Source organism: Ostrea edulis, chromosome 2 (genome assembly GCF_947568905.1).
Source record: "Ostrea edulis chromosome 2, xbOstEdul1.1, whole genome shotgun sequence".
Classification (NCBI taxonomy): domain Eukaryota; kingdom Metazoa; phylum Mollusca; class Bivalvia; order Ostreida; family Ostreidae; genus Ostrea; species Ostrea edulis.
The window spans coordinates 7,920,266-7,948,242 of NC_079165.1; the positions used below are offsets into that span (position 1 = coordinate 7,920,266).

The window sequence follows — 27,977 nt, forward strand, 5'->3', positions numbered from 1 at the left end:
AGAGAACAAAAATAAAACTTGTTTCATTGAAATCCATGAGAACACTCGCCCAAAGATCATGTGACGCGCTGTTATTGGATCAATGGCACGATATAGCGATGACACGATGACGATAGCATGATTTTATACGATGACACGATGACGATAGCATGATTCTATACGATGACACGATGACGATAGCATGATTCTATACGATGACGATAGCATGATTCTATACGATGACGATAGCATGATTCTATACGATGACACGATGATGATAGTATGATTCTATACGATGACACGATGACGATAGCATGATTCTACACGGTGACACGATGACGATAGCATGATTCTATACGATGGCGATGTCACGATGCTGCCATCTCAACATCGCCATCGTAACATCGTGTTATTGTCATCGTACCATCGTGTCGTCATCGTGCCATCGCCATTGAAGCATTGTACCATCGATCGTATCATCGCGGAGCACCTGGCATTATTAGGATTCCACATGTTTCACTAATTCTCTCCACTCAAAAATGGGAAATAAAATTTGAATAAAAAATAGATAAATGAAACAAATTAGAAGAAATTTATATATATGCATGTACATATAATAGACAAATCTCAAAGATTAAAGGAAAGTCGGGATATGGATACGAATATAAACCAGTGGCAGATTCAGAGGGGGTAGGTTCCGGGGGTTGGAGCCCCCCCCCCCCCTTTTCGTTAGAAAATTTGGCTAAAAATGGGTAAAAATAACGCATTTTGAAGGTGGAACACCCCCTTTGAAAACCAAAATTAATGGTAGACACCCCCCCCCCCTTTAATTTTTTTTTTTAGATTTTCATTTTTCATGCGTATATTCAAAACATAGCGCGAAGGTACAATGATACAATGGTTGTTATGAGCTTGGGCGCTTGGTATTCTTTTCGTTTGGAAATATGATAGATAATCATATTTTTGCTGGTTTGGCCGTCAAAATTTGATTTCTTAATGTTTAAACATCAATTCCCCCTTTACATTCTGCTTGTAACTTAACTTACGATTACAAAGAAAGAAGATATGTAATTAGACCACTGCCCTATATACACAAATATGTATAAATAAACTGCGTTCCATATAATGCGTACGTACAGATACGGGTTATCAAAGTCAGTCATACCGATTGTCGTATAACGGTTGTTATATCCAAAACAAAGCCGACCATGAATAGTACGTGTCTGTTTCTACTGGTCACCCTAAGCGCAACCGTATTCATCTGCGAAGCCAGTCCCACAGAGAGCAGGGTCGGGATTCGGGGGTCCGTCTTCAACTCTATGGGTGAGTAGGGGGGTCCTCTGTGGGTAAATCTATATCCTGTGTATACTATAGTCACACAGGTGGTGTAATATTATTGCGTTTTTCTATCTACATCTTATACGACTTGGGATTTTTTTTTTTTTTGTGTTGGGTTATACTATGTCCGTTATGGTGCCTTTCTGGTAGAAAATTGGAATAGACCAGAGGGGTTTTTTTTCCCCCAGAGAGCTACAATTCTGCACCTATTGACAATTTAATTAAAATCAAATCTGCTGTAACCGCCACACTTTTACAATGTAACGGTAAGAGAAGACAAATATTAAAGTTAAGAAATAAAGTAAATCTTTCATCACTAGATATCAATAAAAGCACATTAGAAACAACTACTTGAAGAATTGCTATATTGATAATATTAACATGCAACTGCAAAATACTGAATTCTCTAAACGTGGAAAATGACCATGTTACAGTAAAATTAGAAAAAACTGTGAATTACAGGACTATTTGAAATTTCCAATTGCGAAAGCAGTCACTCTAAATTAACAAAGCTAAGAATATCTGCCCACCCTTTAGAAATTGAAAGTCAAACTGGTAGATATTCTAAACCACGTCAGTTTAGTAAAACTACTGTTGAAGATGAGTTCCATTTTTCATATGACTGCTTCATGTATAAAGATATAGGAAAGAAATATTACCCATTGAACATCTACAATTCAAATGATGATATATAACCCATTGTAAAGCACTATGCGACCCTGTCAATGTAGCTCATGCTAGAAGCTAGGTTATGTGAATTTTTCACATGAATGTTTGAATTGCGCACCAAATGTAAAGTGCTATTATTATATTTAATTAATGTAATACTAAATTACATGCATACAGTTTGATGTTACAGGTACATGTTAAATATATACCTTGTATTTACACATATGTAATGAACTGTTAGTAGTTAGTTTATTGTCATTATATATCTCATATTGTGTAATGTGATTGTATGCCAACATGCTTGGTGAATCAATAAAAAATAAATTGGTTTTAATTAGATTGCAGCTAATGATGCCCAATGTGTTAAAACTCCATAGTACATACACGTAGAAACCTCCCCACGTTTACATGTAAAGTAAAACTCCACAAAATTAGGACTATATTTGGAAATTGAAAATGGCATCGATATCATTCAAAAATCGATTTTTATCCAGGCATATTTAATATGATTTGAACTTGTATTATTGTATCAATGGTATGCAATGGGACTAGGCACCAAGTTCTGAAAACTTATTTTGCACTCTCCCTACACAGATTATGACATATCGGAACATTATGAATCGCAGTATATAAAAATCATAATATCATTTACTACTAAAGTACATTTTCAATTTAAAAATTAACTGAATCTTCCAGAGTTTTAGATATAATTTTTCACAATACAAAATATGTTTTTGTTTTCTGCAACGAATCATTGCCACATATGTGTGGGGTCAATCATACGTTTTAGTGCTCTTGATATTACATTTTAAACTTTCAGAATTAATATTCCTTTCTTTAATTATTTTTTAAAATTCAAACCTGTATATATTACAGTAATCCTTTACGAGGAAGATCAATCAAAAATTTACCATTTTCTATGATTTATCCATATAGGATGGTTTGACTCAAAATCTTTTGATATTCTTCAACATAGACTTCAATCATTTCGGTATAACGACAGAATAGTCATAGAAACAGGATGTGCTACAATGTAGTTTTCACCTAATTATCTTGATAGTACCAATCCCTGTATATTAGAGTTAAATCATTGTATTTTCATATAATACATATATCTATCGTATATGAGTCTTGACGTCATGCGTTTTCTGATCCTTTACGACGGACTGGAAAAGACGATATACAAAACTTTTCCCATAAATATCTATCCTGGTAAAATATTCCTTTAATACTATATTGGGTTTATTGTAAGTACAGAGGTGACGATTATTATTCTACAAAATTTCAAAAATAACAAAACATTGTATATGACATCAAACCCGTAATGAGAAGCCACAGACTCTTGTTCTGATGATTAAAAAATACTCCCCAAAACAAAACCTAGCACTTGTCGGTATTTGATTTAAAATGTCACATCTATTTCCAATTCACGTCTTCTACACTCTGTATTTAATTTTTATTCAGATTTGTATGTTGCTATCCCATTGACGTCCATCAACCGATTTTCAAATGACGTTTGTACACATTGTAGTATTGAAAAAAGCACACGAGTATGAATTTCACCAACATAGTAGAACTTCCAATTCATTCGATACTAATTATTAGCGCGTACTTTAACAACATGACGTCATGTTTCATTCTAACAGACCTTGGTCACTATAAGGTAATTTGCGAATTCTTTTATTTCTAAGTTGTTCAAAAATAGTAAAGTATGGAAAGGATATAATTGATCATTATTTTCCACATAGAGTCGACAATGGATAATTCATGCGCCGAGGAAGTAAATATCATAAATAGGACTAGAAATAAAACAGGGATCACAATTCAATGCAAAAGCTGATATCGAAGTACGTGCACAATGAAGTGTCACTTCTGCATGCTTCAAGTAGTCTGTATATAGATCTTTAGTTTTATGAATCGATCGAACATCTGTTTTCAGGGGAAGTCACACAATTTCTTCGGAAATGGTTTGCCAGATTCACGGCAAATGTTGTTCAGGACTACGCAGAGAATACCGGCGAAGTTTCTGGCATTCGAGAAAAAAGAGATCTAAAACCGCCGGTGGATTTTGAAGTAATTGCGCAAGATTACTTGTTAAATGAAACAAAGCAGTACTTAACGCAGTTTCTGGGTTACGCTGAGTATCTAAATGTCACAAAGAAAGAGTCCCTGCGCGAAATCTACCAGAGAGAGGAACACCGTCTATCGTCAATGTCCACCCGGGAACTGTTTAGTTATATGACGTCACTCAGCAAGACGTTGCGTTTTGGAACGAGCGGAAGTACTATAAATATTAATGGACAAACTTACGATCTCAGTCATGTAGGGAGTTGGTGTTGTCCCTTTTGAAATAAAATGTTTTCTTCTTAATGTTACTAAAATGTATTACGTGTATTTTATGAAATGATTTTGATTAAAGGACTTTGTATGATAAGGGCCCTATTTGCCCATCAAAATCAACATCCGTGCTATTGTTTCAAAATTAAGTGTATTTCATGCAAGAAGTTTGGGACAACTTTTAAAATTTTATTAGATTAATAAAAGTGACATAAAATAGGAGATGTGTCGTCATAAATATGACGTCTTGTCGCTTTTTAAAGTATTTTGACACACATTGGTTGTTTTCACGCAGTTTTTCATCCAGAAAGCATGGGAAACAGACGTAGACAAACTTCATAGCTGTACACCATAGATTTATCTTTCCAGTAACATAATAGATTAACTGATCGAAAATTGTGTTTGCCCAAACCTGTGGTCTAAGTTTTCTGAAAGAAAAACAATCACATAAATAAGCATTTAAAATATCTAGTAGGATCGAGATATTGTTCACCACTTTTCATTCTGTCTGCTCCAATACTTCAAATAACTGTGAATATTGGAGACAAATTTCCCTCTGGATCCACCCTTGGTTATAATCGTGTAGATTCCCATCTTCCCTAGTCGAGAGTTTTGGATACGGTTCTCTCCTCACATATACAGTTAAATTACTGAAGATGTTCTAAAGATATATAGTTTACATACTGCATTCTGATTCTGAATTCAGGAAAAATTGGGTATTTTCTCTTAGCCAGGAGTATCAAGTTTCAAACTGATTCAAAGACCCCAACTTCAGATAGAGTTGAACTTCGGTATCTCGAACACCAGATATATCGAATACCATGAAGAGGTCGAAGTGATTCGGAAGTTCCAACCACTTCTTCCATAAGTATTTTACCTTCGATATCTGGAATCTTTGGATATCTCGAAGTTTTTTCTCGGTCCCTTCGAGTTCGAGAAAACAAGGTTTGGCTGTATATGAATTATTTGTACCATATGCATATTGCCAATTTGATACCAACAGCTTGTTACAAACCACACGTGACATATATTCACATATACTGTTAATGAAAGTGTCATCTTCTTACCCCTTTATGCCATTCGGATCGACAAGGTTGAGGTCACTGACAGAAAAAAAAGCTTGCATAATTCGTGGGTTATGGTTTTGAAAGAAAGCAACACTGAATAGTCAAACGACGTAAAATCTTATATGATCATAGAGTGTGCCATGACCTTGACTGAAGGTCATTTGTGTACGCTCAAATTTTAGACGTTAAAGTTTAATAAATTGTGTACTAGTTGTATACCTGCAACACACATAATATATTCATACTTAGAATAAAGGTTGCTTTTGGCTGAAGGTCATTGTCGGAAACTCTGCACGGTTGGTAGCAAGACGAACGCGAGACAGATCGTGTGTTTCCGGCGATGCTTGAAGGGTCAATTTAAACAGTTTTAATCGGAGATTCGGGGTATACATACATGTATAGTTTTTTTGATCTGTTCGTTGGTCTATTTGTCCGCAAAATATTTATATCATTGACTATAACTCTTAAATAGATCGTGATGGGGCTTTCATATTTCACACGTTTATTCCATTTGAAAATAACCGAGCTGCTTTTGAAATTTTTTAATCTTGGCCATAACTTTTGAACGGTTTGTGCTAGGAATTTCATATTTCACGTGTGTATTCCTTGTGACAAGACCGGTTTATTTTTTTTGGGGGGGGGGGGGTGTTACACTGTACGAAATTAAAGTCTTCGACCTCATCACATTGACCTTGGCCATAAGGGGACATCATTGCTTCACAAACAAATTTTGCTTTGACAAATTATAAAGTCATTTCAACAAGGCCGTCTATATTTAGATTTAAAGTCAAGCTGTTTATCAATAGGATTTTCTTGGTACGATTTTATATGCTGACCACATAAAATGTGTTTTGGTCTCATTTTGCTTGGTTTCCAGTTAGAATCTAGAATGACAACCATGCATACATTAAAACAAATTATTTTCCAAAGCAGCAATAGACAGGTGGATATCAATGAACCATTGATGCGATATGGTTTCAAGAAAAAAGTTTTAATTAAAACAGAACGACCTCTAAGTAACATCAGCTGATTTCTGAAAACGTGTTATCATCATTATTTTAACGGGGAAAAAACCACAATGTCTAACCCACCCCTCCCCAAAAAGAAAAGAAATGATGAACTCGCGCCTGAAGGAAAGCCCTACTCGATACCCACTTCACTGCGGATGACACTGATGTTTGAAGGCTTAATCAAAGGCAGGTGGTTAATCCGGGATTGGGGAACCCAACTTGACTATTCGTTTCATCAATTTTCAATCTGAAAGCTGAAATTATGTCAAAGGAATAATTTAAACAATATTATATTAAAAATGAATAGGATTGGCCAGCAGGCACAGGAATAATTAGTATATATAAACACCATCGTTAGATAAAGGCAGATACAAAATGTACTTCCACTATTCACAATGCACTCCATATGTAAACCCAGTGATATTCTTCTATGTCGTATAAGATATCAAACACACAGTATATGTCATTTATTTACAAATACAATCAACACACATGCATATATAATGAAAAATGGGTGATAATTTTGCATTTTAAGGTATTTAATGTACAACGATTATATTTCATATAAATGGATGGTGGGGGGGGGGTGTAATAATGGTATTATTTTGAAGGGTTTATCAACTAACAATGAACCATCGTGGGAATTTACAAACTTTTGAATTTTACATTGAAGACTTATATATGCGGGAAGAGCATTGCTTCAATATTCTTAAAAGAATTGTATTTTCATACATGCAAATGTCTTGGTGAAAGGCTGCATGAACTTCCTCTTTTAATTAAAAAATATGAAATTAATACAAGTATGATCATTTATCGGGGAAAGTTTTGTTTTTTTTAATTTTAAATTCTAAGCAAGGGTGAATAACTCTTCCAAAAAGTTTCAAGTACAAAAGGATCGGCCTCTCGTCATAATTTTCCAGCCATGCGAATTTGATCTACTTCACTTTCATCATCATTAACAAAACATTCACAATTGTTCAGTCTCCTTTCTTTGTACATTAGATACGTTAAATTTCGCTACTGTCTAACAAAAGTGACACGTCTTTTGTGGTCAATGTAACAAAAAGGTATTAGACAACCAGGGTGTACGCAACAGATGCTTGTTGGCTGAGGGTGTGATAATCACACAGACAATATCAAAACCACTGAGGGAAAACTACAAACTTCTCCAGTCCAGAAAAACGTCTTTATCATATAAACACTGAACATACTCGTCGCTCATGCGTAACCTAGAGGTTGCTTTAAAGTCTTAATCATTCATTAAGATTGTTTACGAAAAGTCAAGTTCAAAGGTATTAAAATTGTATCGTCTGGTAAATATGTACAATGCAGGGATCGTAGTTCAAACCTGTATGAATATCATATACAAAATCTATATACTCTGGTTTGGATAGGTTAAATCTGCGGGGCGTGTAAGTTGACACTTTCAGGGCAGGTGTAGTTTTAGTAGTTATATTACCAACTATTAGGTTTGTTGATTTAATCCCATGAAAACGTTTATTTCAGTGCATCAGTTCTCCGTATAAACCGATGGGGAGCACGCATATTCATTTAATGTCTTCTATATAACAGATGGTCAAAATTTTATATATACTGTCCCTCGTGTCTCTTGTAATAGCCTCATTTGATTTGAACATATTTTATTGTATAATGAATACAAATGGATTGAGTACAAGTTCTTGTAACTTAATGATCCACTTCAATATAAAAATGCAATGCATTTATAAGATAGATTTTAAAATCCAACTGTAGTTTGAAAATTATAGAACAGAACAGAATATAATATTTATTCAACCAATTTGGGCCCACAGAGGAGCATTAGGATGTACATTGTCAAAGTCCAAAATCACAGAAGCATATGGCAAAGGAAAACAAAGACATATGCACTGCATGATGAACAGAGAGTCAGCCATCAAATCTATCAATGCATAAAATACACACAAAACACCTATTCATGTAGTACAAGCATGGTAACTATGTTGCAGTAATGAACTTGCATCTTATACATGCACATAAGTATATTGTATGTGTATGTTGTTTTCTTGTATTGAATTTTTTGCAATTAATTATTGGCATAATAAAACAGCAAACTCAGGATCTTCATTTGACATAATCCATGTAAACAGATCAGCATTGCTAAGCAGTAATAGGTTTGGAAATGTTTTAAATATCGTATTCAAAAATTCTCCTTTAGGATTCTTATATAGTGGACATTCGAGTAGAAAATGTAATCCATGCATCTGTTGAACTTGAGATACAATATTGAAAGACTCTTTATATGTATAGGCCTATAGATATTTTGATTGGTGATACTCTGAACTTCCAAAATCGAGAAACCCAATCAAATTAAAATTAACTATGTTGAATCCACAACGGCTTCTCAATTGATAAGTCCATTATATATTAGAATGTGGTTTGAGTGAATACATGAACTTAACTTGATTCAAAACAGCTAATTTTGAATAATTAGATTGCCAAGACTGATCTACAACATTTGAATTTCGAATTTAATGCTTAAATTTTATAGTAAAAAACTTTTGTTTTCATTTGTATTTAATTCTTAACTTCTGAAACTGTCTGGCTATACAATATGCGTGTAAATATGTATATATGTGTTGTTGTTTTTTCTAATGTTTACCTTGTGATATTTTATTTTGTCTGTGATAGTCGGTTTAAGAGCTCTGTAGAGCTCATGCTATTTGTTACTAATGTATACAGTGCCGACTTTAAATAAAATTTACTTACTTACTCCCGATGTATAACAAATGAAACTAGAAGATAAATTTCATATTTTGCCTTAGTTGCTTTTTATCAAATCATAAAATTTTATAATGTTAGGATTTAAATATATTGTGTTTCTAAAGTTATTAAAACGATATTGAATTTAAAAAACAACAACAACAAAAAACAAAACAAAAACACTTGCTTGCCAAATCTGAAAAAAAAAAAACACATTCTAAACGATAACGAAATTCATTAATCATGTATCTTTAATCGCAAAGTTCATATAATCTGTCATATCATAGACATATTCATATCTCTGCTATGGATAGATAAGATTTACCAAAATAACTTGATTTCACTTTCGAGTTATTTCCCGTGATAACACACATTCCCGTTAGACGGCGCTTTACACTACGTCACAGATTGGCACCATATTCAACACAGAAAAAAAGATGGATCTGAGGATATAAACAAGTGGTTGTTTTTTATTTTATTTTTACAATGAATGATTTTAACCCGTGATCTAGCATTGACAGCATTTAGGATTTTTCCGTAGGTAAGTTGTTTTATTTTGCATCGGCTTTGAACTTTTTTCTAGGCCTAGTGTAAAGTTGCACGATAAAGTATCTTTTGTTTCGTGAGAGTCGCGGCAGATGTTCAACATGGGGTGCACGATAGGGAGTGTTTGGCTTGTAAACAAGTAATCAAACATTAGTTATAGGCCTATGTAGATCTTGTTCGTCAGATGCACTTGTTGTCTAAGTATATATAGGTATTAAATCACAAACTGTTGCTTTTATTCAGCATTAATCCGCGTTCATTCAACAATGAATTAAGAGGTTTTTACGAGTAAGTGTCAAGTGATTGAGTAAATCCCTGCAAGTTAATCCCAAGGGCCCGGGGCTATGGACAGTCTTATCGGGATCCGTTCCTCAACACTGCACTGGTAATCAAGAACAGACAACATTTCAGTATTAAAATTTTTTTTTAGTAATTAATATCAAATGTGAAAACATTTTAATTCAGTAAATAATTAATAAACTAGGCCCTATCTACTGCATGTTGCTGATTGCTGACACGTTAGCTTCAGTTTTGATGTTCGCTGACAGTAGTCAGGTTTTTACCTCTAAGATATAGGTATTATCTTTACACCTGTCTTGCTCATTTGACACATAACACTAGTAGCTACATGTTCATGTACTAATGACTATTGGTCAGGAGACAGCTTCATAAATGACAGTCGAGATCACAGGATAACAAAGAAGCCTGAAACTATGTTTCTAAAAATCAATATAAAGTTATCTCAACAAAAATTAGTATAGTTTTATCATAGAACAAGTTTATTTGGGAGAATATGTAGGAAAGTAAAAAGTGATTTTGAATGGTAGTGAGAATACTGTCAGGATCATTATGTAAATTTCTACATGTGGTTAGGATGTAGCTAATTAGAAAGAAAATATTTATCAGGTCAGTCTTGTGATGATTATCTTGTAATTCCATCAGTACAAATATTTTTAGTGTGTGTAACCTGTGGTCATAAAATGTCAACATATTCTTTAACTCTAAAATCTAGTTATTAAGTGATGAACATTATTTTGTCCAAGCAAATTCATCAGTGGACAGTGTTTCTAAAGAGGGCCCTGTTTGAATATTTGTGTGTCCTACTTAACAGCAGTAGGAAGCTGACTGGACATTATCTAGACTGGACATTTGGATTAGAAAGAAGGAAATGGATTCTTGAACTTGTGTATATGACATTTCCTTAAATAGTCTTATCTACATTGTTGTTAGAAATGTACATAATTTGATCATGCTGAGGTTAAAATATGTCTAGGAATTAGTTCAAGTGGTGACAAGCAATTGACATAATGCATGACTTGTGTGAAAACTTTGACATTCCGCCTCATGGAGCAACTGAAGATCACCCATATTTTTATTCAAGTGAGTGAAAATAGAAATTCTGTGCATTCAAAGCTTTATAGTTTGTATATTCATTTCTTTACGTTTTACATTTCGTCATTTTTTGGTTATTTTCCGTAAATACGTTTCGCGGGTTTTTGAGCTCATGCACGAGCGCTTTTGCACTTAGTATACATACCACTACTGGTCAGTGTTCAGACAGTGCGAGGTTTGTTAGTTCGGGCAGTTTGAGGTTCGTTACAAGCAACAAAGGTTGCTTATGTATTTCTGTGCCTTAGCTTTCCCTCCCACCCAGCCCATTTTCAGTTTTAAATTCATATGTTTTCATTAGTGATTTTTTAGCTTTGTCGATTTGATATTTGCTTATTAAAAGCGATCTTGTAACGAACACAACAAACCTATTCACTTTTTCTGTTTTGTTTTATTATCAAATAGTCAAGAAAATATTTATTTTTGGACGAGGGCACTGAGGGAGAAAATAAGTACAGTGTAATTTTTTTTCCCCATTACATACATTGAGAGTACAGTTATTAACAACTTTACAATCTCAAAAAACTTTTATTACGTGGTCAAATAGCTGTCCATTCTGTATATATATACATGTACAACAACTAAACATATATATTTCAGTTAGAGTTTTTATGTTTCCATTTTCACTCTAAGGCATGTTGATATGTAACACATTGTTGAAATGATTGAAGAGGTGCTAATGATCCACCATGTACTTGCTAAAAGCAGTAAAACTTTATAATGCTTAGAAAATGTGTTGTGAATTATGCATACCATTCTATGTGTGTTTTCAGAGTACTTTTTAAAAGGTGGTTGTGCTAACAGTTTGGCAATGGAACATATCTATGAGGAAATCTTGAGTCCCTGTAAAAGACTGAAGGTGTCCAGAAATGTAATACCAAATGGACTTCCTCCAATGAAAGGTTACCATGCTCCACCATCATCCGTCATATCTGCAGATGATAAGAAATCACGGCCTCTGAAGGTCCTGCAGAATGAAGGTTAGTGATGTACTGTTACTTTGTTTCCGTATATAGTGCTTAATTCCATTGTTTGGACATAAGACCATTACCATTATCGTCTTTGTACCATACATCTCCATATGCAGTATTTGATGTAAACAGCATTTCGTTATGTAATGCAAACAGGGATTAGGTGGTGCCTCCGTATGCCACCCTCTTCGGATTTAAGGTTTATAGTTATACAGTTATGATACTTAGTATAATGTATACAATTTAACTTTCCCTAGCAGCAGATTGAATGTAAGTTTGATGAAAAATCATTTTGTATTGATTTATTTTAAAGATATATAGATTCAGCTAAGCTAAGCTTTAAATTGAAAATCCACTGATGTATTATACATTTGTTTTAAAATATACTGTGATTCATAATGTTTGTTTGGATATGTCATAATCTATGTAGGGAGGGGGCAAAATAAGTTTTCAGAGCTTTTGCCTAATCTATTGCATATCATTGATACAACAGAATATGTTCAGATCAAATCAATAAGTCTGACTTGCCCAAGATCCAGTAACTTTAAAAGTTGATAAGGTTGCTAATTTTCATCTGTCTTGATAAGGATGGTGAAACCCCCCTTATTTCTCAGCTTGATGTTAAGTAATAGTTGTTTGTGGCTATGCATTATTCATGTACATCAATTTATGTCCAATACTTCAAAGGAGAACATACAATTTCATTTGTTTGTTGGTTTGTTTTTTTTTTTCTATTTTACTGTCTTTTCATTTTATCCTGAAAAAAGTGCATGCATATGGCTATGGACAACTTTTCTCCAAGTGAAAAATACTGGAGAAATGATTTCTATCTATCTACTAGAATCTATCTATATACTAGAATCTATCTATCTAGGGAGAGAGAGCACCAAAATTCGAATAAATTTATTTTTATTAAGCTAGATAAACATGGTTAAAATTGATTTAGAATTTTTCTGCGATACTTTGATGGTACATGTAGGTACCAATATACCTGTCCGCTGCAGATTATTGTTTCTTTTAATCAGGCGATTTTGTTCATAGTAATTACTGCATCACATTGCACTGCATACTGCATGTATTTCAAATGCTCAAACAACATTTGTTGAAAATGTACAGTGAACCTTCATTGACCATACATGGATCATTTTGTGATAATTTTTCGTAATATCATCCGTTAATGTTTCTCATTGCTTCTAGATACATACAGACAACCACCCCTGGGAATGGGGGTGGGGTGGTTTTAATTCCCACAGGGAAACATGTTTTTTCAAAAGTTTCATGACCAATCAGGTTCAAGTATTTTGCATGAAAGTATAATAAATTGTAAAAGCACATCTTTTTTGGTTAATGATTTTTTCGGATTTCTAATTTAATACTGACTTGTATTAATGGCTGTAATACAAGTTTGAAGATAGTTTCTGACATTGCTGTTAGACCTTTTAATAGATCCAACCCGGCATTCTCGAAGTGATGATGAAACTTTCACTTTTTGGTACAAGTTTTTTCCCTGTAAAATTCAAATAGTTACAACTTTTATATATAGGGATGTTTAGTCTAGAAAATGACCATAAACTGTAGGAAACCAATGGCCATTCTGTGATGGTCTCCTTTCTCCAACCAACTATGGAATTCTAACAATGGCCTCTTTATTGAATGACTTTTATAATCTATTTCCTGTTGATTTAAACCCAACCAGAAAGCATTGTTGTATTCTTGCAATTGTTGCAACCTTGAGTAAGAACACTTCATTTTCTGAAATTTGAGTTTTAATTTAAAAGAAATTAATGTTTACTTGAGTTCAGCAAAAATACAATACTGAAACCAGTAGGGGCTATGCATATAAGAATAATTGAAATGAAATCTATATAATAATAATAATATTTAAATAAAGACAGGAGAATATGATGGCCTTTGTTGAGGTGTCAGTACTAGTGTTACTAAAGTGTGCCATATGGTATCATTTCCCATCTTTTTGTAGGATAGATTTGCCATTCTTTTATATTTTTTATTACTTGTTATTATTAATTGATAAGAGATATCAATGGGTTGGCACAGCAATAGATCCCATTCAAAAGCCCCTACCCTAATGGAGTGGCCCTTAATGCTAGTTTTATGGACACTTCATCATCACCAGTCCTGTGATAATTTCCAGATTGGTTGTTAGAAACTATGACTTTGTAATGACAATTTGGATTGACACATGGTCGTTTATTGCTGTTCTCCTACAGGGGATGTATTGTCCTGGAGTGGGAGGGGCAGTGTGGGATTTCATTTGTGGACTTGATCACTGTAGATTTATTTCTTCCCCTGACCAGCTACTTGCTGCTAACCAGATGGGGGTGGGGCAAGATGAGGTCTGGTTTGTGTAATTGTTTATAGAATCATCTGGACTAGAACAGAAAGCAGTAAACAGAAATATTGAACATCCCTGTCTTCAGCATGTGTTCAGCTTAAGTTGTTCAACAAATTGCTTAGGTCTTTCCATGGATTCTAATTCAACAAAAATCAACATTAGACACATAATCAGAGGTAATCAATTAGCAAGTGTAATGAAATGAAAACAAGTATATGGCTGATTATTAGTGAAAATCTAGTGCATATTTTCATTTATTAATTACTGTTGATAATGAGGGAGTTTGTGATCGGAACCACATGATTTGCTAAATTATCTAATTAACCACTTGAGTTAAGGAAAATTGTTTTCTCACAAAAGGAAAGTTTAATCAGATGAATGGGGGTCAGCTGTCACACAGGGACTGTCCGAGAAGTTTCCCAGCGTTTACTAAACTTTTCTGTCAGTTTGAGGTTGATGCGCTCCACATGCTGCAAAGATTGATGTGAAAAGGTCCTGTGTTTCTGGTCAGAAATGTTCTTGTAATTGGCCACTGGCTGGGAGGTTATGACTCCCTGTGGTTTCTGTTACCAATATACAAGTGCTGATAAAGTTACTACAGTTTAATAGTGAGTTGTTAATGGGCACATTTGGACACTTTTCTGGTAAGAAATGTAAATTGAGAGTAACATTATTTTGTTTTTAATTGTATAAATATGTTATTGATTAATATATAATGTGTAATAAAAGTAGGTCCTTTGAAAAATGTTTTTTTAAATTATGATTCTCTCCACTCTTAAACTCTCTACTCATATAAAATTTTTGTGTGTTTCACAATTTAATTAAATTTATGGTAGAACTTTAAAAATTCCATAAAACACCAGCAGGTGATACACAGAGATATATGACCGATTTCCACCTGTTTCCTATTGGTCGATGTACCATCACACCTGCTGGAAGACACCTATCTGAGTAGACAGCAGTATGCCCCCCTATTGTCACACAGAGTATTTTAGTCATTAAGATTGTGTAAAATTATATGCAGCAATCAATGAAATATGAATGGACAATTTTTGCAATAAGAATTATTAAACAGGTGCAAGATGTAGCTATTTAAACTTAGCCCGGTCTCCTCTTTCATACTTTTCGTGTCAAGTTTGAATTTTAATAGTCAATAGTGGACTAAAAATTGTACTCCTTAAGATTTTACACCCCAGACTGTTACAGTGTCTGGTGGATGTAAATTTCACCCCTATAGGGTGAGAGTTGTGTTGAACATTAGTGTAGATTAAACAGCTTCAAAGACCAGTTGTGTAACCAGGAGGTGTTTAATCTGTCATCTTATGTGTGATCTATTATATAATGTTTATGTATTTTGTACAACCTTTTCATATTATTATATAGTCACACTGTGATTCATAGTCCACATTAGAGATGTATAGAAAAAAATATTATTTGAAATATATGTTGAAAGTCTTGAGGCACTGAACGAGTTTTCTCAGAACAGCAAGAGGTAAACACTTGGAGATATTTTTTGAAGATTTATAAGTATTAATACAAAATGGTTCTGTTTGTTTTCTCTAAATAACCACCTATCTACTTTGGCATATATTTGGAAAATTTGTGTGGAGAGTAAACTGTACCTTTCACAGCTTGGGTTACCTGTCATCTCAGAAGCCATTCAGATACCCAGGTAAACTTTCACACCTGCTACCATAGACACTGAGTCTAAAAACCACTTTGACACAACTGGCCAATCACAGTGTTCAGTTTCCTTGATACCTATAGATATAGTGTCAGAATTGTCAGCCCTGGTTTTTTGTCTGTAGCATGTGAATTGTCATATTCCAGTGTAGAGGTTTATGACCCTTTGAATAATTTAATGTTCTGTTTCATTATGAACTATTGTGAGTAAGGTGAATGGATTTTTGAATTCACCAGCATGGTGTTTCACCGCTCGGATTTGGTTGGAATTTATGAAAAGAAAATTATGGATACTAGAGGTATATTCGTGTCATCAATGAAACTTACAAACCTATATCAGAATTAAATAATTTACATGTAACGGTGTATATCGGAGGTCTAACGTAGATTTTCTTCTTTTGTAGGACAGATTAGATTATCTGCTTACATGAATTTTGGATTATTAACAGTGCATGGTATGTATAATTATAATACAATTATTATTATTTTTGTAAAATAATTGTTTCACATCATGTACTACCAACGTCAAAGTAACAAATTCCACGATTACCATTCTGTTTTATATTATTTTACCAGTTATCCAAGCAAGACACCTCACATCAAAAGCAACTCCGTTATGTAATGCAATGGTAAAGGTGAGTTCGAGGATCTTATTACTGATTTGCGTAACATCATAGCTATTTCAAAATATTTGTAAAAATACAATCCTTGTATATAAGACAGCTAGAGTTTCAATTTCAATATCCGAATATCAATTATTACTTTTTATATTGTATGGCATGCAGTATCACAAATTGTTATATTGGGAGAAGGCTATCAAAGTTTTTTAACTTGTGTCTAATACTTTTGAGGTTTTAGTGTCAATAAATTATGTTCAATTCAATATTTTGAAAATGTTTGCTGTGTAAAATATGATATGTGTTCTTTGTGTCAGATGTCTCTAGTCCCTGACGAAACAAGGAAATCTAGATGCAGAACAGAGGTTGTGAATGGATCCAACAATCCTCTTTTTGATGAGAAATTTTCATTGTGAGTATTCTTTTTATTTCATTTCTTTAAAGTTTTGGGGTTTACATCAGAGTTTGCTTGTGTACGTCTAATTGAATATATTGACTTTTTAAAAAGTTTCTGATTACAAATTATCACTTTTGACACCTGTAAATTGACACCTGAATGAAATGTCAGAATGCTTAGAATTGACAGTCATCAAACCCAACTATTGGTGTTTGTGTTTTAATTAATATGTTTGTTCACAACCTGACCATGTCTGCCAAACAACTATTACAGAATCATCCTTTAAAAAAATTAAAAAACAAAATATAAAGGTCAGATGTGAAAATGAAAGGGTACATAGAAATGAATAAATCATGGAAAACCGACCAAATCGTAGAGTGTAAGAATATATACATGCTTAAGTTTTTGAAAAAAAGTTTTTGACATCAGATTGGAAAATTTACTGCATTTGGGATATGACAATATTTTTTGGTCAGTAGATTTTACAGCTTTACACTCTACAACATAGTGGAATTTGTCGGCAACTTGTCTAGAAATATAAAGTGTACACTGTCACTGAACAGAATACATGACCATTTACCAAACTCTGCTGACCGCTGATGGTTTGATGTTTGAAATTTAATACTTGTAAATTTTTCTAAACTTCTGTGGTAAAATAATTCAGTATTTTTAACATTTTAATTTTGGTGGAAACAGTTTATGAATATGACCTGTAGAAGAACTGTTGATATCACTGCACTACTTTTGTTGTATTAACTGGTCTCTTAATCTTTGCTGTGCTGCAACAGTAAACCGTTTGGTGTTCATACAACATGTATGCATGTTTCAAGTCCTGAGGGAAAAAAATCAGAGCTTACAATTCGTGATTAAGAGATATTTCAGAGAACTAGCATGTGGCAAACTGGCCCCTATCTAATATGTCAAGATTACAACCCAGATAACACTACATCAGCTATTGCATAGTGTCATTCTGTAATTGCCATTTGCAGGAAATTTCCTAACAACTATTGTTCCATTGACAACTATGTAGTAACCACTGTGAACAGTACTTAAAAGTTGTCAAAGCCCATTGAATGCTAGATTAAGCAGGCAAATTAAAAATCTTTGAAATAGGTGTAGAGTGCCCAGATTTATTTATTCTTTCTGTATTTCTTCCCCATTAAAATTTCATCACATACACTGTGATACTGTGCAGGGATAGTGTTTCTAATGTTTCAAGTTTTTTTAATTTTTTTCATTCACTGTTTACACAATATAGAGAACATAATAAACATGCATTCACAAACAATATTCACTCATGCATAACTAAAACATATATGCAAAATAATGAAAAGCAATACAAATAATTGTAAAATTTGAAATATGTAATATTCTTTAATATGAAAACTTGTGTAGATCACCATAACCTATAATTATAAGCAGATCTAGTCAATAAAGATTAGAGAGCTGCCTTCCTGGGATGGTCTCCCCTTATCAGGGAATCCCCCCTGCTTTATTTGATGACCCCCTGTTGTAATCTTCTATTATTGTCTATTTAGTAAATCCTTATAATCCCCTCCCCCTTCCCTGTTTGTCCTAGCCCTATTGTCTCACACCCTGCATGATCATCAGGATGATAGAACATTAACTGGTCTGTGCAAGTTTTCATCTCACTGATGTAACTATTATATATAATTTGATGAGAATACAATTTCATCTGTGATTAAATGTGGAGTAGAAAATTAAGGTAATTAACTATGGCTGTCTGTTTGTGCAGTGAACTGTTAGAGGAGGATAATAATAAGAGACTTCTTATCTCAGTCTGGAACAAGGGGGCTGGAAACAGGTGAGTTCTAATCAGTTTTATCATTTCACAGTTATGATTATTGATAAAAAAAAATCTGTGATAAAATTCTTTCAGAGTTAATTTACTTTTCTTTGCATTGTGTAGTTTCTGTTATGCTTTAATTTTAATTTCCTAATTTCAGATTTTCTTAAATGTTTGATTATATGAGTACATTCACAATTCAATCTTATATGAACTCAAGAGATAATTGTCCTAATTTGTGAGAAAATGTTTCTTTAAAATTCAAATAGACTTAAGGTTTAAGATTTCTAAATTTCTTAATTACTTAGGAAAATTGTTAATGCTTACCCATAAAACTACATAATTATATGGCAGTAAATCCAATTACACAATTAATGTGTTTTTTTATCTACTGATAAGTTAACAGACTTTGGCTCAGCAGGGTTTCTCTCTGCTACCTGATTTATGATATACAGGGTTACTTAATAATAGTCTAGTGGTCCTGAACAGATAAATACCCCTTCATTATGTGGGGGGCTTCTAGGAGTTTTCACAGAAATTAAGATGATAAAAAATCTCTTTATTTTTTAGAGAAATTTATAGATCTTTCACAAATCAAATCTAGACATTTGACACACGGCTTGGGAATGGTCTAGAAATAATAGGCAAGACAGAGGGCTATTGCTGAATTGCTTTTTTAGTGTAAACTTAGTTAAAACATGCCAATTTGTTACAGTGAATTTTTGGGCTGTACGTCATTTGGAATATGCCACCTGATTAATCCTAGAAAGGACACGGACGGCTGGTATTATCTACTGACAGAAGAAGTGGGCCGGAAAAAGCACCTGAAAGTCTCCAGCAAAAACCAGCCCAAGCTGCAAGTCAGAAGTAAGTCTCTACTTAAATACTATTTAGAAATCAAGGTTGAATGATTGACAGATCTCTGGTTTGTCAGTAAAGCTCTGCACACTAATATCCAGCAGGACAAAATCCATTCAATGTTTTCTTAAAGTTAGTTGATATCATTATATGATTAGGAAAAAAACATGATAATGCAGTGTATGTTTTCACCAACAAAACATTGTTTTACATGTGTTTGCATTTGACCAAATAATGTGGTGACTCAAAATCTATTATAAAACATATGCTTTTATAATCTAAATTGCTTACTTAATTTTGGAAAATGTCCTTGAAAAGGTTCACACATATTTCCAAAATTAACGAAATATTATTTTGTTGTGGTTTTTTTTTTAAGATCAAAGAGAAAATGTTCCACCCATCAACAAGGACATGTGGGGTATGGAGTCGGTCTCTGTTACAGTGCACAGAGGAGAGCATGGGTATGGGTTCTCTGTGATAGAGAGCTGTCCTGTCAAGGTCGGCAGAGTTGATAGAGGTCAGTATTTGGATCATAATTCAACATATTATGTACTTAAAGCGGAAAATTTGCAAGATGATTTCACAACAATCATAAACATATCTTATTTAAAATGGAAGATTTGCTAGATGATTTTTCAATATTTAACAAACAAGTCATTCAAATTTATTAATGTCTCATGTTGACATAGATATTAATGTAATAGAGTCATTAGTTTGGGAAGAAAATGAAAAACTGAGGACACCCTAAGCAGGGGGATTCCCCGTACTCTCACATGTACAACCCTTCTCAATCCAGCAGTCAAGTCTGAGTTGCAATTCAGAAGAGAGGATGTTAGTTATTGCATTACCCAGACACTCACTAGTTCTAGGTTTTAGTAATTTGGTAATATTTATTGTATAGGCTCTCCAGCAGACATTGCAGGCTTGTGCCCAGGGGACTGTATAGTCAGAGTAAACAACCAGAATGTGTCGCGATCACAGTCGGCTAGTGTTGCCAAACTTGTCAAGTAAGTCAAATTAGATCATTGTAATAAACAAATCATACAGTGATTCTATATAACATTCTTCAGAATATTCCAGTTTTACGATTTTCTAAATTGTATACGGAATTCTTTCCACAGGAATGTAGGTCCTACGTTGGTAATTGACATACATCGCCCCAGGGCTTTTGAGATCCTGGATAATCCCTCCTGGCAGCAGGTGCTTCCTTCTAATTACTCCATAGAGCATATGGAGCTGAGACGGGGCCAGGACAACAACTCGGGGGAGTTCTCAGATGACAGCAAGGGGACCGAAGGGTCTGTGGATGAGGGGATCTTCTCCCTTCCCAGTCACCTCATAACTAGCACCCCACTCCCCCTTTTTATGAATGGGCATCAGGTCTGTATCACAGGAAATATGTAGAAATCCAACGTTCCTGTATCTATCTTCCCATTTGCTATTGGGACAGTTTTATCCTGCAATTACCCACTTCACTGACTATATAAAGGTAACCTAATAAACTAAGCTATATTCTGTCAATGCTGAAATTTTGCCTCGTGCATTCTATTCACTGTGACATACTCAAGTTTTTTCCAAGCTTACATTTGGACATCAGAGATCCAACCATCGAGGTGAAGCTTTTCTAATTAGATTTTCTTACATAAAATGATAAATTTTGGGTAGGTAAATTTTTTTTCAAATGAATGTTGTTTTGCAGGATAAACAAAATACATGATTACTGTCTTGAAATATGATTGATATGTGGGCTCAGGTCTAAAACATGAAGAGAGCTCAACAAGCCACGCCCTTTATCATATTTTCTTACCTTCACCCAAATATCGCTTACATCTGAAGACAGTAACCATGCATTTTATATTGATCTAGATGTTGCATTTTTTCATGAATATAAATATGGTAGGCAGTGAATTTTGAAGCAAGATGATGATTCAATAGTTCCTGAATTTCTGTCAATGATTGCATTATTTTTTAAGACTGTACCAACTCCTGACAAGAGGAAGCAGGAGGCCATTCACAGATTAATGAGCATAGAGATGGACTTTATTGACATCATGCACGCAGGAATGCAGCGATATTCCCGACCTCTACGTCACTGTATTTTAAACCCTAAGCACCATTTTACCCTTTTCCAGAATATTGAAAAGGTAAAAATCTTAGTTTCCATATTACATCACAATTAAAAAATTATGTAACACCATGTACTTATGATATTTACCGAAAATTACCATATTTGGTCATGGTGGCTGAGATGTAAGGGTGAGCTCATGCTTTACAATCAGGAGGTCTTGGTTTGAGTCTTCATTCCCACACCTGAGATGTTTAACAAAGGTAGTGACCGCTCGTTTGTCCAGTATTACTAGTGAAAGTTTTCAGAGTTAATGTCAACTTCAGACCTTAATGTACTTATCAAATTGTGTAGTTTCATATCTAAAATATATGACCAATTCTGTCCTCCTTAACTCATTTTATGTATATAAAACAACTCCCTGCTTTTTTCACGTGTACCTTGCATATAATACATTCTATTTGTAAATATTGTATATATTGTACCTCATGTACCATAATATGGTGTGAGTGAATAAAGTAAACTGAAACTGAAAGTCATAGGTCTTTGTTATGACCTTAAAAACGGAGCTCCCATGTCAGGGTATGCATTGGCACAGTGAAGAACCCTCACTGCAATGGCCCTGAGTGCCTTACGTAGATCAGATTTGTGACATTTCACCTACAGCTTGTGACTTCTGTGTGAATGAAAATTCTCTGATGGGACGTAAAACAGGAAGCGAACTATATTTGTTAAATGATTTCAGTTGGTGACCATTTCGGAGTATCACCTGAAGCAAATCCACGACAACATGCCATCCTTCTGCTCAGACACGGAAGGATCTTTTACATCCAGTGAGGGGGGACACAATTTCTCTATAGGAATGATCTATCATTCTAAGGTAAATTTTGGTTATTATTTCAGTGAAAAATTACTGCAAATTATTTAGACAAGATAAATGACTATGGTGATAATAAATAAATAATCCATTTTATGTTTTAAGGTACACATGCTCTCTCAAGCATATGACTTGTACTCGAAAGGATTAGGCGAAGCCAATGAATTGTTATCAGACCTTAGGAAATCAACAGAATTTGTCAAATTTGTCAGGGTGAGTAGTATTCCAAATTATATTCCATACTGTGTAGTGCTCAATAACAGGTTTTGTTATATTAAGGTAGCTCACTACACCAAGGCTTATACATTTTATAACACTGCACCTCAAGATGGTGATTGAAATGTTTTGGGAAATTTCTTGTATTGATCGATTTGCTTGTGTAAGGTATAAGGATAAGGTATCAAGTTACTGAATTGCAGATCCAGAGTTCAAATCCACCAAGTGTCTTTTGTGTTATTAATTAAAATAAATTTTTGAAAATTATGTTTTTTCTCTCCCAAATTGCATATTTTTTGACAAGTGTCGTTTATGCATATGATATCATATCTTTCATGAAGAAATCATTTTGTGCTGATTTGATAAAACTCTATCAAGGTGTAGTGAGCCACCTATATGGATGGGATGATATGAACTTGATGCTTTTCCTTAATACACTGTATGCCATTTCCAGCTGTATCTCATCAAATGATTTTTTTTATGGGAGCATATAGTCAGAGAGGTATTCCTGAAATAATTTGATTGTAGTTAAGATTTACCGAATTTAATGGTTGTGTTTTACAGGAACCCCCTTTGGAGCCCCAGCAGCCCTCGATCAGCACCTTCCTGACCAGGCCGGTCCATCACATCCGAGAACTTTACCAAGTATTACAGGACATCTTCATAAACACTTCAAGTGAAGACAGCGACTTTAAGAACCTCAAGCAGGTGGTGGAAAGTAAGTCACCTCCGAAATAAACCACCTCTAACTGATATCTTCAGGACCTCAAACAGATGTTTTAAGTTAGTCACCTCAGAAGTGAAACATCTAACAAGGATAGATCTTTTAGGGACCTCAAACAGGTGGTAGAGAGTAAATCACTCAGAGATAAAACACTTGATGAGAACAGATAATGTAGGTACCTCAAACAGCCCTACAGGAATTTTTAAGTGAGTCACCACAGAAATGAAACACCTAATAAGAATGGATATCTTAGGGATCTCATATAGGTATTTTTAAGTGAGTCACCACAGAAATAAAACACCTAATAAGAATGGATATCTTAGGGATCTCATGTAGGTATTTTTAAGTGAGTCACCACAGAAATAAAACACCTAATAAGAATGGATATCTTAGGGATCTCATGTAGGTATTTTTAAGTGAGTCACCACAGAAATAAAACACCTAATAAGCATGGATATCTTCGGGATCTCATATAGGTATTTTTAAGTGAGTCACCACAGAAATGAAACACCTAATAAGAATGGATATCTTAGGGATCTCATATAGGTATTTTTAAGTGAGTCACCACAGAAATAAAACACCTAATAAGAATGGATATCTTAGGGATCTCATGTAGGTATTTTTAAGTGAGTCACCACAGAAATAAAACACCTAATAAGAATGGATATCTTAGGGATCTCATGTAGGTATTTTTAAGTGAGTCACCACAGAAATAAAACACCTAATAAGCATGGATATCTTCGGGATCTCATATAGGTATTTTTAAGTGAGTCACCACAGAAATGAAACACCTAATAAGAATGGATATCTTAGGGATCTCATATAGGTATTTTTAAGTGAGTCACCACAGAAATAAAACACCTAATAAGAATGGATATCTTAGGGATCTCATGTAGGTATTTTTAAGTGAGTCACCACAGAAATAAAACACCTAATAAGCATGGATATCTTCGGGATCTCATATAGGTATTTTTAAGTGAGTCACCACAGAAATGAAACACCTAATAAGAATAGATATCTTAGGGATCTCAAATAGTTATTTTTAAGTGAGCCACCTCAGATGTAAAGTACTTCTATGAGGTCATTGATTTTCATGGACCTCAAACAGATGGTTGAAAGTAAGTCGCCTCCGAAATAAAAAATAAAAAAATTAACCATGTGAAATGTATTCATATCTACTGTCAGTTGTTCACACAATTACCCCAAACTATATGAATATTTCAGGTTTAAATGAATGTGTGGGCAGTATATCAAACTATATGAATATTTCAGGTTTAAATGAATGTGTGGGCAGTATATCAAACTATATGAATATTTCAGGTTTAAATGAAAGTGTGGGCAGTATATCAAACTATATGAATATTTCAGGTTTATAAATGAATGTATGGGCAGTATATCAAACTATATGAATATTTCAGGTTTAAATGAAAGTGTGGGCAGTATATCAAACTATATGAATATTTCAGGTTTATAAATGAATGTATGGGCAGTATATCAAACTATATGAATATTTCAGGTTTAAATGAATGTATGGGCAGTATATCAAACTACATGTATATGAATATTTCAGGTTTAAATGAATGTGTGGGCAGTATATCAAACTATAGTTGTGTGGATCGCGTTCCTAGTATTTCTTCTTTGGCATCATCAAGTGGAAGCAACGGACATTCTAAATCTGAAGCTAATTCCGTATCTGGAAAAGCCATTCTTGCTCCATCTTGTTCCATGAACACCGTGCAATCCATCGACTCCGAGGTAGCCCGGATACAGGATCGACTGGTGTTTCCATCCAACGTAGTGGTAAGGATGGATTGATTTTATTCTCCATTGTACATCATAAGAGTAAGGGCACAGCTTTTAGAAAGACCAGTATAGAAATATGAATAATTTTACTGGTCCAAACATATGAAATGTACTGTCAACCTTTACTACCCCAAAGAAATTTTAACAGACAATTGAAGAATTCTGAGTTCAAAAACAGTTTTGATTTGGATACTGTTTAAGTGTTATTCAAAGATTTTTAAAAATGTAATTTTGTACTTTGTCAACATTTCTTTAAAAAATGCTGTAGATGAATGTTTTTTTTATGAATTAATTTTTTCAGAGGTTCCAACTGTGTACAGAGGACAGACATTTGATCTATGCCGGAGACATGTTTAGATGGGAGGGCACCACATGGAAGAAGGTAAAACCTCATACAAAACAAGATTTCCTGCCAATCCTACGACAGATAGATCACTTTTAAATTAGTGAACCTACCCATGATCCTTTAATGAACATGGATATTCCATGACCAAATTAGAATTTGTGGTAGCACACAAAAAATAATACATTGTTTTAGTGTTAAATCTAGGATCTAGACTTTTCTTCGCGGTAAGACAATTTCAGGCACTTAAGTCGTATCATACTATGATAGTACCAATAATATAATAATAGTTAATACCTGCTGCCTTCATTTTAAACGTTTCAATCAACCTTATGAAATAAAGAACAATTGTTTATATTTACAAATATTTTTTAAAAATTTATAGAGAAAAAAGGGCATGGTGCAATTAAAAAGGGCATGGCGCCAGCCAAAAAGGGCATGGTGTGGCACCATGCTAGTTTGCTTTAGATTTAACACTATGTTTAGACTTGAATATGAAGTTGAGAGAGTTAACATTTTTCTGTTCGTTTTTTTGCTCAGCTGTTTGTGCTGCTGTTTTCTGACGTCCTGATCCAGACAGAACAAGACAGAAATGATCATCTACACGTGCTGTATGAGCCGGTACACCTCAAGCACATCACACAGCTGGATGGACAGAGATATCACTGTAAGTAATGGAGGCATAGATGACTAATTTGAAGACTTGCAGATTAAAAATAACTAATTCTGTTCAATTTGATACTGAAGCTCCGTAAAAGTAAAATGATAAGTCAACTGAAGCAACTTCTTGTTTAACAATTTTACATGTTGACCTTTCAGCCACAGAACTGGTTATTCACTACGCTGCTGACACCACCCCTCAAGGAATCCCCATCACCCACAAGATGCTGTTCCGGGCCCCCACTACGGAGCTGAAGTACACCTGGAAGTCCCTCCTGGAACAGAAAGTCCAAAGTTTGGGGGGTATATCCACGGAATATTACAGCCTGAGTGACTGTTCCGGGTCAGCCGTCATCATATGAGGGAGTAGATATAGAACAGAGTAAAGCAAACAGTAGTGCTTGATTGACAGCAGAATGTCAAAGAACTCTATTATTTACCCAGTTTTAGTGGGTGATTGGAGAGAGAGCGAGAGAGACTTGAGGATATAGAAAGTAGGACTGGCATGTCTTGCTTTCAGACAGTGATAGGTGTACGTAGTGGGCCCTGGCAGTCATTAAGGTCTATCCACACGGTGTGTTGATGACTACCCGTAGTTTGATGCTTTATTGAAGTAGTTTCAGTACTACATCTTACATTGGAAGCTGGGAGAAATCGGTTTAATATGAACATCTTGTCACAAGATTAAGGTGTATCAGAATTCCCGAGGTCACTCAGAGGTCAGAAGACTTGCATTATACTTGTACATGTAATTTATGCTTGTATAAGTTTGTATAATAGTAACTCATGCTTAGTAATCCAAACTGTACAGAGGATGGTGGTACTCGGACTGAAATACATTAATGTTTACTCAGATGAAATACATTAATGTTTACTCGGATGAAATACATCAGTGTTTACTCGAACTGAAATACATCAGTGTTTACTCGAATGAAATACATCAGTGTTTACTCAGATATACTTTTTACAGCATGTTATTGGATTTAGTGTTCTATCTTTATGCACGAGTTACAATTGTGTGAAATGTGATGAAGGAAGATTGTGTTCAGATAGTTCATCAAACGTATGAAGTATCATTTGAAAAGAAGACCATCCCCAGAGTTTTTTTATCCAAGTCTTGTATAATATCAGGAAAGAAAACGAGGGATAGAGAGGTCAAAGTATACATAGTTTGTGTTGTACTTTTTAACATTTTTATGATGTATTTTTAATCATGTTATTTGTTTTGTTTGTCTTTTCTGCCATGAAAGTGCTATTGTATATTATTCATGGAATTTATGTTACGTTACACTTTGGAAATCCTTTAAGACTTGTAAATACCTCTTACCAAAAACATTGGTCTTCACATTTTCTCCTGTCTACTATCATCTTAACTTTGTAGTATTTATTTTAAGTTAGACCCATTGTATTAGAAACAGTTTTGTAATTTTTTTATATAAAAAAGAATAGATGAAATACATAAATCAAAAACGAGAGTGTGTTTGTTAGATTATTTCAAGAACGTGAAACGCATCGCATATAATACATGT

The 27,977-nt window shown here is 34.1% G+C and overlaps 1 protein-coding gene across 2 annotated transcripts; it reads left to right on the forward strand.

Moving 5' to 3' along the window:
• Nucleotides 1-1,129: 1,129 nt before the first annotated feature.
• LOC125681698 (uncharacterized) lies at nt 1,130-27,921 on the forward strand. 2 transcript variants are annotated; one of them, XM_048921887.2, is made up of 19 exons: nt 1,130-1,302; nt 3,926-4,267; nt 11,848-12,054; nt 16,486-16,536; nt 16,658-16,716; nt 17,016-17,110; nt 18,852-18,920; nt 19,618-19,769; nt 20,137-20,277; nt 20,662-20,767; nt 20,882-21,140; nt 21,734-21,904; nt 22,571-22,705; nt 22,808-22,915; nt 23,483-23,636; nt 25,213-25,442; nt 25,747-25,827; nt 26,329-26,455; nt 26,608-27,921. In XM_048921887.2, the coding sequence occupies exons 1-19, from the start codon at nt 1,188-1,190 to the stop codon at nt 26,808-26,810; spliced, it is 2,805 nt and encodes a 934-aa protein (XP_048777844.2). In that variant the 5' UTR covers nt 1,130-1,187; the 3' UTR covers nt 26,811-27,921. The 2 variants fall into 2 exon arrangements, with proteins under 2 accessions (XP_048777844.2, XP_048777843.2); XM_048921886.2 differs by lacking the exons at nt 1,130-1,302; nt 3,926-4,267 and adding an exon at nt 9,158-9,680.
• The last annotated feature ends 56 nt before the right edge of the window (nt 27,922-27,977 follow it).